This window comes from Piliocolobus tephrosceles, chromosome 10 (assembly GCF_002776525.5).
Source record: "Piliocolobus tephrosceles isolate RC106 chromosome 10, ASM277652v3, whole genome shotgun sequence".
Taxonomy (NCBI): domain Eukaryota; kingdom Metazoa; phylum Chordata; class Mammalia; order Primates; family Cercopithecidae; genus Piliocolobus; species Piliocolobus tephrosceles.
The window spans coordinates 25,892,354-25,904,177 of record NC_045443.1 but is presented as its reverse complement, the minus strand read 5'-3'; the positions used below and the strand labels follow the sequence as shown (position 1 = coordinate 25,904,177).

At 40.4% G+C, this 11,824-nt stretch overlaps 1 protein-coding gene across 1 annotated transcript; it reads left to right on the top strand.

Moving 5' to 3' along the window:
• Nucleotides 1–2,379: 2,379 nt before the first annotated feature.
• LOC111540562 (spindle and kinetochore-associated protein 3-like) lies at nucleotides 2,380–4,146 on the top strand. The gene is made up of 2 exons (XM_023208928.1): nucleotides 2,380–3,125; nucleotides 3,423–4,146. The coding sequence occupies exons 1-2, from the start codon at nucleotides 2,380–2,382 to the stop codon at nucleotides 3,928–3,930; spliced, it is 1,254 nt and encodes a 417-aa protein (XP_023064696.1). The 3' UTR covers nucleotides 3,931–4,146.
• Nucleotides 4,147–11,824: the final 7,678 nt, after the last annotated feature.

Below are 11,824 nucleotides of genomic sequence, written 5' to 3'. Positions count from 1 at the left end.
TATGATAACATTTTCATAAGCCAAGAATAAGTGTTAAAGTGAATCATCAATTTATAAAGATAATTATAAAGTAATTCTACTATGATATTGATTGCATTTAATGATCCCATTCAGAAGATTAATACTATACTTCCTTCACTCTAAGTGATTTGTTACTACACTGTTCAAAGAGAGATAGTATATAAAAGCATTAGGTATTTGGGACTCTACCTTAGTTTTATTAGGAAAATTAAGGGAAAAATGTGTTTACATGTGGCTTGTATTCCCTGACTTCTCCCTTTGGGATGATTACATTGTGGTTAATCCTTGAACAAGAGGCCAAGGTTAATATTTACCAAGCACATATTACAGTATGTTTTGGGCATTGTACTGGCATATTTAATATTCACACAATCCTGTGAGGCAGGTTTTTACATTTTAAGAGTCTGAGGCTCAGAGAGATTTCTAACTTCTCTGTGGCCACAAAGCTAGTAAGGTGGTGATACCAAAATTCAAACTCAAGCCTTTCTGACTCCAAAGATTCTGTTCTTTCCAATCGGTCAGAATTGTAACATCCTATGGTGATAGATTGTACTATTTTTCAGAATTATTCAATCTCCTTTTACCATAAGGAGATCATATCTCCCGCCTCGTTTACTCTGGGCATGGTCGTGTAACCTGCTTTGACCTTGGAGTGTGAGTGGATGTGATGAATACCACATCATTTTGGAGGCACCAGGGATTTCTGTCAACTCACTTGCTCTTTTCCCTGTGCCATACAAATGTGGCAACAGGTTAGAGGGAAGGAGGAGAAAGAGGTTACGTTTATCCCCTGTACACACACTGCTCCCTTCCTGCCTCTTGGAGTTCCAGGCTGGCTGCATTCCTCTAAGGCCCCAGGGCCTCTGCAGCTGTAGCTCCAATAACACCTTTAAACCTAAGAATGATCATGATTTCTCATTCATTGATGCTTCACCATCCCTTGCCTTCTTAACCCAGTCTGTATTTCTGTAAGTAGTTCCTTTATGATACTCTTTTCAGGTTTAAGCCCTTTGAGTGGATCATCTTTTCTTGAGATGTCCCTGATGATAGAGAAAGAAGCCCAATCAGACTGTCAAACATGATGCAGAACAGAAATCAGTATCAAATGTTGGAGGCCATAGAGAACCAGAATCAAAGCAATGAGAGGGAGGCATGATGAGTCACAAAGTCCTGTGAGCAGTTTCTATGGATCAGGTACTAATTGCTTCACATGCATGGCATTTAAACCTCGCAATGACGTAGTGAGTTAATAGGATAACTACCACATTTTATAGGTGAGAGAGTGGTTAAGTAATTTGTTATGGTCACTCTTCAGTCATTGGCAGAGCTGAGATTTGAATCCCAAATCTTTTGCTTCCCAAAGCCAGGCTCTTAACCATGTACTATACTTAACTTTCTATTGCAGAAACAAGACCTATAGTTACTTTCAAGGCTCGGTATGTGGCACGGTTAGCTGTCTTTAAAGGGCAGATGGGGGCGGGTATTTTGGCAATAGTCAGCAAATGTATCTGAGTGTTGATAAGTCCAGTGTTGAAAGGCTGCCATGGGAACACCTGACATCCTTGTCTGTGTTACTTCCTTCTCTCAAAGCTTAGGCAACTCCTCATTGGCCTTCAGATAAAATCCAGCTTCCTTTGCCTGTCCTTTCCTGTTCTCTGCAACTGTGCCGCATCTACCTTTCCAGAATTGTCTTCTACCGGTCACTCACTCAACATGCTTCAAACAAATGGACTCACTCTTTGTGGTTCAATGGTTTCTTTATGAAGTTGCTTTCACTCCATTTTTTCCCTTGTGTAGCCCTCTTGAGCCCTTCTGGCCCTTAAAATCACTTAAAAGCTACTCCTTCCAAACCATTCTCTCCTTATTACCCAATCACAAACCATCAACCCTCCCTACTCTTAATATTAGCAGCTTTGTTTAACTACTTTTGCTGCACATATTATACACAATAATTTTAGTTGTCTGTGTTCTCTTTTTCTTTCCTATCAGATATTAGGAGCTTAGACAATGGGGAAAGCTAAACTGTGTGAAACAGAACCCCTAACCCAAGGAGAACTGTCAACACAAAGATCTCTAAACATCAGTGCCTCTATGTACTTAATGTGGCAAATGATCAATACTTTGGGCATTTAGGTGAGGGGACCGAAGAAGGTTTCTTAGAAAAAAAGTGCCATTTGGGATATATCTGGAAGTCTAGCAGGGCTGTCAATTGGTGTAAATTGGGAGGCTCATTCTATGAAGATTCTATGGAGCATGAAATGGCTTTAAGAATATTGCCAATTCAAACTAGTGGCGGGAGGCTGTGAGGTGAGCAGTGTTGTCCGCGTACGCCTGCAGTCCTTCCCGGGTGTGCTCAGCATGGACCCTATCCGGAGCTTCTGTGGGAAGCTGCAGTCTCTGGCCAGCACCCTGGACTGCGAGAGGGCCCGGCTGCAGCGAGCGCTGGACCGAGAGGAAAGAGACTTTGAAGATTATCCAATGAGAATTTTATATGACCTTCATTCAGAAGTTCAGACTCTAAAGGATGATGTTAATATTCTTCTTGATAAAGCGAGATTGGAAAATCAAGAAGGCATTGATTTCATAAAGGCAACAAAAGTACTAATGGAAAAAAATTCAATGGATATTATGAAAATAAGAGAGTATTTCCAGAAGTATGGATATAGTCCACGTGTCAAGAAAAATTCAGTACACGAGCAAGAAGCCATTAACTCTGACCCAGAGTTGTCTAATTGTGAAAATGTTCAGAAGCCTGATGTGAAAGATGATCTGTCTGATCCTCCTGTTGCAAGTAGTTGTATTTCTGAGAAGTCTCCACGTAGTCCACAACTTTCAGATTTTGGACTTGAGCGATACATGGTATCCCAAGTTCCACCAAACCCTCCACAGGCAGTGAACAACTGTAAGGAAGAGCTTGTAATTGTAACTCCACCTACCAAGCAATCACTAGTAAAAGTACTAAAAACTCCAAAATGTGCACTAAAAATGGATGATTTTGAGTGTGTAACTCCTAAATTAGAACACTTTGGTATCTCTGAATATACTATGTGTTTAAATGAAGATTACACAATGGGACTTAAAAATGTGAGGAATGGCCGGGCACGGTGGCTCAAGCCTGTAATCCCAGCACTTCGGGAGGCCGAGACGGGCGGATCACGAGGTCAGGAGATCGAGACCATCCTGGCTAACACGGTGAAACCCCGTCTCTACTAAAAATACAAAAACTAGCTGGGCGAGGTGGCGGGCGCCTGTAATCTCAGCTACTCAGGAGGCTGAGGCAGGAGAATGGCGTAAACCCGGGAGGCGGAGCTTGCAGTGAGCTGAGATCGGGCCACTGCACTCCAGTCTGGGCGACAGAGCAAGACTCCGCCTCAAAAAAAAAAAAAAAAAAAAAAAGTGAGGAATAATAAACGTGAGGAGGCCATAGATACAGAATCCAGGCCCAATGATAATGTTTTTGCCACTCCCAGCTCCACTATCCAGCAGCTGGAAAAAAGTGATGCCGAGTATACCAATTCTCCTTTGGTACCTACATTCTGTACTCCTGGTTTGAAAATTCCATCTACAAAGAACAGCATAGCTTTGGTATCCACAAATTACCCATTATCAAAAACAAATAGTTCACCAAATAATTTGGAAGTTAAAGATCATACTTCGTTGGTTTTAAATTCAGACACATGCTTTGAGAATTTAACAGATCCCTCTTCACCTACGATTTCTTCTTATGAGAATCTGCTCAGAACACCTACGCCTCCAGAAGTAACTAAAATTCCAGAAGATATTCTCCAGCTTTTATCAAAATACAACTCAAACCTAGCTACTCCAGTAGCAATTAAAGCAGTGCCACCCAGTAAAAGGTTCCTTAAACATGGACAGAACATCCGAGATGTCAGCAACAAAGAAAACTGAAATTCTAATGGATCTATCCATTACAAGAAACTGAACAGAATGAGATTAAAGCAGAGCTGGACCGATTTTATCATTCACATTCCCCTGCCTCTTTCCCCTTTTTAAACATTGACCCATTTTAAAGAGGAACATGAACATTAACATCATAATACGCTTTTTACGAAGTTTCGATAAGGTTTAACCTTAGTCTTGTTGACATGTAGTCCAGTCATTCACTCTTTAAGGATTATTAGTGTTTCATTGATACTAAATTACCCAGCTTAATCAACAGAATGGTTTAAGTAGTACCAGGAAGTAGGACAAGTAATTTTAAAAATATAAAGGTGTTTGCTACTCAGATGAGGCTGCCCCTGACCTGGCCAGGGAGACATTGCTGCCAGCCAGCTCTGCCTTCCCATGATCTCCTTTCAGGACCGTCCCACACCTTTTATTTCCTCAGTGCTGTCTGAAGATGCAGTTGCTGTTGTTTGCAAACAACAGGAAAACCAGTTAAACTAATATGGAAAAAAGGGAGATTTCCAGGCCTGGGTAACTATATACTGTGACCACTGGAGGTGGAGACAGGTCTCGACAGTTGGAACCAGGAACTCTGCTGTCAGGTTGTGAGTTTGTTTCTCTTTTCTCCCAGCTTTTCACTGTGTGGGGTCTTTTCTCTCACGTCAGCTCTTTCTATCACATGGCAGCTGACCTCTCACGCTCCACTCTTGAGCTTGGATACCCAGGAGACCCCGAACCTCACTCTCTCTAAAAGGTTCTGAGGCTCGTCCTAGGCCAGGGGCCTTCCTGTGCACTGTTAGCTATGGCCACGGGAGCCTCTAGAGCTGCCTGGTAGCTTCAGGCTGACCTGCTTATCAAGCCTACGATCTTTCTGATTTAAGTACAACTGGAAAGTATTATCTAATTAAGTTCATGATAGTGCTTTTGGAGAACTTGTCAAATTACAGCCAATGAGAAAATAAGGACCTAACATACTGTGGAGAACCATTAAAAATTTGAGAAGAAACGATTAAGTATTATGTCAATGTGCTTCAAAGGCTTAGTTTTGGGAATTTGATGCAGTAAAGATTACCCTGTTTTATGATGGTTCCTTGAAAGTCAAATGGGGGACCTGTCCATTGTGCTTTATTAATCTTGTTAGAAAACTGTCACCAAAACAAAACTTGATTTTGTCCTTGTTCTAGAAGTTACTGGGTAGTTGTAAGTATAATTTTTGTTAAATATAATGTAAAATAAAATTTTAAGATATTTAGTTTTGTTTTTCAAAATAAAGCTCTAGTCAGCTTTATGTATGCCATTGACTCTGAAATGTATACCAGCCTTTTACTGTGTACTGTGTGTATATAAACCCACAGAACCGGATGAGCTGCTTAGGGAGGGAATATATTCAAAGTATACCACGGACCAAATCCTGGAGTTCTCCCAACTTTAGAGGATGGAAAGGGGCAAAATCATCTAGCAAAGGAGACTGAGAAGAGGCCAGTGAAGTAGGAAGAAAGTATTTCAAGGAGAGTGACGATTCTGTCAGTATTGCTGAGAATTCAAGTAAAAGGAGGACTGAGAATTGACTGTTGGGTTTGGCAAAGTTGATGTTGACAACACTAATTTTTATGGAGTGCTGGTACTAGAAGTCTGTAGTGAAGAAGAGAAAACAGCTGAGGAGGTAAAACAGTGGCTTTAGACAGCTCTTTTGAGGAGTTTTGCTAAAGAAGGGAGGCAAGAGAAGGGGCAGTAGGTGGAAGAGGTTACGTAGTGAAGAGGTTTTTTAAAGATGAGTGTATTAGTCTGTTCTCACATTGCTAATAAAGACACCCAAGACTGGGTAATTTATAAAGGAAAGGTTTAATGGACTCACAGTTCCACACGGCTGGGGAGGCCTCACAATCATGGCAGAAGGCGAAGTGGGAAGTCAGACACGTCTTACACGGTGGCAGGCAAGAGGGCATGTGCAGGGGAACTCCCCTTTATAAAACCATCAGATCTCGGGAGACATACTCACTATCATGAGAACAGCATAGGAAAGACCTGCCCCTATGATTCAGTTACCTCCCACTGCATTCTTCCCACGACTTGTGGGAATTATGGGAGCTACAATTCAGGTGACATTTGGGTGAGGACACAGTCAAACCACATCAGTGGGCAATAAAGACTGTTAAGCATTTCTGATTATCTGCAAGGGAGCACACCTGTTTAGTGGTGGCCCCTCAGTTTGTCCAAGTCATATTTCCGTAACCCTTACCACCTCCCTCCTATGATCCTAGTTTCTGTTTCTTAGAACTGATGCTTCCAGCTTGTCAAGCTTCAGACATTGGGATCTTTCAAGTGTGTCTTCCCACTGCTCTTAAAATGAAATCCAAGATCTTTAATTTAGCTTACATGACCCTATGTGATTTGACCCAGCTTGCTTCTCCCTCCTGCCCCTTGTGCTCCAGCCACACACCACCCTCTTCCACTCCTCCGTTCTTCCTGCCCCCAGGCCTCACACAGGCTGCTCTCATCCTGGAATACTTTTTCCCACCCACTCTGATAACACTCCCTCATCCTTAATTGGTGGATACTTGATGTTTTTGTCTGCCCTGCACTACTGCACTTAAGAATTTACAGGCCAGCTCCAGGCTCAGCCAAGCAGCATCACAACTTCCGACCAAACCAGTCAAGTCAGGTCAATGCAAGCCCATTCTGGGACCGGGGAAGTACCGGGAAAGAGCAGCACACTTCTGGAGATGCAGAGGTACAGCTGGAGCCGTGAAGGTAGGGCCGGCCTGAGTGGAGGAGCCCTTGCCACAGAGTTGAGGTGGTGGTGAAGCTCAAGGATCAGCTGGGCCTGAAGTAAGCTAGCTCCACCCTGGACTCTTCTGTTAAATGACGCATATACTCCTTGCCCTTGAGCTAGCTGGAGTTTTCTGTTACTTCAGACTTTGAGCCCTGGCTAATATGCCCTCCGATTAAGTATCATTTTATCAAAGACTTTACCTATCTTCCTGGTTTAAAAGAGATCTTCCCCCTTAGTTCTCTCTCAGCACCTTATTCTCGTCTTTCATGGTATTTGGTAGAATTTAATAAATACGATTTAATAAAAAAAAAAAAAAAAGAATATTGCCCGCGTTGCGCTTAACCATGTCTCCAGTGTTTAATGATACTACTAATAGCATATATCATTTACTGAGTGCTCAACGCATGTCAGAGATTGTGTTAGACGCTGCTTTTCGTACATTATCTCATTTAATTCTCATGAGAGCATTTAAGATGACAAAAATCAAGGCTTAAAGAGATTTAGTAACTTTTCCAAGATGGACCAGTTAGTCAGAGGTGGAAGTGAATCTTATACCCATGTCTAACTGATTACAAAGTCTAGATGACTAAATGAAGCCACGTTGCCTTTATTGTTCCAACCTGACATTTTACAAAATCCTTCTTTATGTATCTACAACTGACATTCCATGGAAAATGCAAACCCTCAAAAGTCATATGGAGCCAATACAATCCTTAAATGATATTTATAAACTGAAAAATTTTAAGGAATCTAGCTGTATACAATGCAACTCTGCAGTTTTGTGGGGTTTTTTTTTTTAAACAATATTCTGAAACAACATTCTAACTATCTTATGACTTTTACATTGGGGCATTAAAGTTGTGGCTCTTTAATCTGAGGTACACAACAAATTCCAATATCTCTGAGTGATGATATAGCTCTTCACGTGAATTATTTTCCAAAACTAAAATATGGTACCCCAGTAATTATGGGAGTCACCATTCAAACTGAGGTCTCCGTTTAAATTCAAACCTGTATCTAGTAAATGAGATTTTAAAAGTTGTTCTTTGCTATTTTTATCAGGATAAAAACGTGACAGTACTTTCAAAGTTTACAATGAAATTAAATTCAGGGATATAAAACTGTTATACATTGTAGAATATGAGAGACATTTACCAAAAACAATGAGCTTCTATTTTCCAGGTGCTCAGACACTCCAGTAATAAGCATTAACACACTGGAGTTTCCTCGGTGTGAGTTATAAACTAGCATGAGCTGAAAAGGAGATGTCGGTATTTTTTCGTTGTTGTTAAATCATAAAAACATTTATTTCCCAGATGTTGTGAAATGTTTTCTGTGCCCTCTGTGAAAACAGAAACGAATTTTCATACCAACAAAATATGACTTGAGGACAGATTGCTAGCAACATCTGTTAAAATGAGAGAGAGAGAGAGAGAGAGAGTGAGCACACAAGCACTCACTTCCCAGGGGCAGAATCTTACCTACTGACAGGCAAAAGACTGGCAGGTGTCCTTCAATTACAGCACTGCTAGACAGAACATTCTCCATAGAACCTCTTGTTAGCTGTATCGTGTTGGTGCAGAGCAGCAGCTCTGGAGAATGATAGGAAAATGTTAGTTTTAGCACACATTGCTAAAGATTTGGGGGGAAAAAATCACATCTGAAAGACATAAAGTTTGGAATTATCCAGACTTTTGCTCAGTTCAGAACTACCAGTAGCCAGAAGCAAAAGGGCGGTGGAAAATGAAGCATTTGCAAGTTTGTCAAATTGCTGTTTATGTATGCATCAACATATGGACTTTTTGGCAATTCACAACATTTTTGAGATCATATATTTTTGTAAGAAATGGAGAGGACTGAAAGTGTTTCCCAGAAGGACCACAATAGACTGTTGTCACACTTGACAGACCATGAAGTGGGTAAAAGTGTGATTTGTTTACACTGTCGTTCACGTTCTAGACAATGCCAACTAGCATCATGAATGTTAGTAGCTTGGTAAATGCAGCTTATCTGACTGAACAATACCAACCATTCTGGTTTTCTTGGGACTGAGGGGTTTCCCCAGGACAAGGCACATTCAGTTCCACTGAAATGGCCACTAAAGTAGTATAGTCCCAGACAATGATGGTTGGTGACCTCTATAATAAGACAAAAATATTCTAGTTTCTATCTTATATGCCAAATTCATATGAAAGTTAAAAGTGCAAAGGAAAGCAAAAACCTTGCTCTATTATTTTTAAGTCACAAGCTTATGTTCATTTTTAAAATTAAAAGTTTGTTTAAATAATTTGTGATTGTTTTAAAAAGTAAAATAACACAATAAAATATTTCTTTAGTAAACTGAAGATGTTTTTACAGCTCATAAGAAACAGTGGAATCATTTCATCACTCTAAAGAGTTTCAAAACTTTTCCTTTGTAAATAAAACTAACAAAAAAAGCATGAAATAAAATGACTCTTGAAAATGAATAGAGCAAAGGAGAGGCTATAGTAATATGAGCCAGGGCCAATGCATTGGTGATGCTGGTGGTGATTTTGATTGGTGCTCTGACCTGAGATAAATTAAATACAAGGTCTCAAAGAAGCTTTGAAGCACTGTTGTATTGGAGGATAGAGAAGATACCTGCACATGTGAATTGCTGAAAGACATGATGGGACAGGATGGGATGAGCCACTTCTGTGTCACTTCCTTAAACTGGAGACTCCTTGACAAAAGGACAAGCCACAACTGAAGTGGAAAGAGTAGGTCAATAGAACCTTAGTAAGATTCACCAAGACCTGAAGATCATCCTCTTTTTTGTACTTTAGAGTACAGCTTCAGGCAATTCTGTTTATTGTATCAGAGCTTAATAATAACTGAGTGGTTTGAAAAAATACATTTTAAAAGAAACAGTGCACATGTTTGTGATTAATTCTAATTTAAAATATAAGGTGTTCCATTTTAATTCTTTGCTTTTATGTTGTGCCTGTTGTGGGAAAATGAAAAATGACTAACTTTTATCAAATGAAAGGAGGCGGATGCAAAGCAATACGGTATTTGTGGCTTTTATTTTTTTAAAAGCATATTTTATATACACTGAGAAAAAGGAAGTAAATTAAACTTACTAAATGTTATTAATGTAAGTTATTTCTGGGTGGCAAAATAATAAATTTTTATTTTATTTTTATTATGTCTAATTTCTCTAAAATAAATTATTTGCAGAGTGAAATAATAATTTACCAATGTAATAATAAAATATTATAAGTAATAATTTACCAAATATTATGTTCCAAAGAAAATAAACCACTGCGATTACTTTCAATATCTATTAAAGAAAGAGAGCAATTAATAAACATTTTTTGACAATTGGGTACAAATAAAGAAGAAGGCATGACCCATACTCTCAAAAAGTATAAAATATAGGAAGGAAAGAAAATAATCATAAATATTTATGATGATAAAGGCCAATGTGATTTATTTTGTGATTACAAAAGATATTGCTATTCAAGTTTATGTATTAAAACATTAATTTTAATATTCCTTTGTGGCATACACTACTGTATACATACATTGAAAAATATCACTGATTATTAGAATCTGCCTAGAGAATGAAATATATCTAAGAACCCCCCTTCCAAAAAAGCTTTATGCATAGTTTTTCAAAATAGCATTCAGGGGATCCTGCTCCAAGATGGTGCTCCGGTCTGCAGCTCCCAGTTTGATCAACACAGAAGACGGGTGATTTCTGCATTTCCAACTGAGGTACCTGGTTCATCTCATTGGGACTGGTTGGACAGTAGGTGCATTACATGGAGTGTGAGCCGAAGCAGGGCAGGATGTCGCCTCACCTGAGAAGCTCAAGGGGTCGGGGGATTTCCCTTTCCTAGCCAAGGGAAGCTATGACAGACTGTACCTGGAAAAACAGGACACTCCCACTCAAACACTGTGCTTTTCCAATGGTCTTAGCAGCGGCACACCAGGAGGTTATATCCCACACCTGGCTTAGTGGAGCCTTTCTCACTACTAGAGCAGCAGTCTGTGATTGACCTGCGAGGCAGCAGCCTGGCAGAGGGAGGGGTGTCCGCCATTGCTGAGGTTTGAGTATGTAAACAAAGTGGCCAGGAAGCTTGACCTGGGCAGAGCCCAATGCAGCACAACAAGGCTTGCTGCCTCTATAGACTCCACCTCTAGGGGTAGGGCATAGCTGAACAAAAGGCAGCAGAAACTTCTGCAGACTTAAACGTCCCTGTCTGACAGCTCTGAAGAGAGCTGTGGTTCTCCAAGCAAGATGTTTGAGCTCTGAGAACAGACAGACTGCCTCCTCAAGTGGGTCCCTGATCCCTGTGTTGCCTAACTGGGAGACACCTCCCAGTAGGGGCCGACTGATACCTCATGCAGGTGGGTGCCCCTCTGGGACAAAGCTTCCAGAGAAAGGACCAGGCAGCAATATTTGCTGTTCTGCAGCCTCCACTGGTGATACCCAGGCAAACAGGGTCTGGAGTGGACCTCCAGCAAACCCCAAGAGAACTGCAGCTGAGAGTCCTGACTGTTAGAAGGAAAACTAACAAACAGAAAGGAATAACATCAACATCAACAAAAAGGACATCCACACCAAAACCCCATCTGTAGGTCACCAACATCAAAGACCAAAGGTAGATAAAACCACAAAGATGAGGAGAAACCAGAGCAGAAAAGCTGAAAATTCTAAAAATCAGAGTGTCTCTTCTCCTCCAAAGGATTGCAGCTCCTCACCAGCAACAGAACAAAGCTGGATGGAGAATGACTTAGATGAGTTGACAGAAGTAGGCTTCAGAAGATCAGTAATAACAAACTTCTCCGAGCTCAAGGAGGATGTTCAAACCCATAGTAAGGAGCTAAAAACCTTGAAAAAAGATTAGACAAATGGCTAACTAGAATAAACATTGTAGAGAAGACCTTAAATGACCTGATGGAGCTGAAAACCATGGGATGAGAACTACGTGATGCATGCACAAACTTCAGTAGCCGATTCAATCAAGTGGAAGAAAGGGTATCAGTGATTGACAATCAAATTAATGAAATAAAGTGAGAAGAGAAGTTTAGTGAAAAAAGACTAAAAAGAAATGAACAACACCTCCAAGAAATATTGGACTATGTGAAAAGACC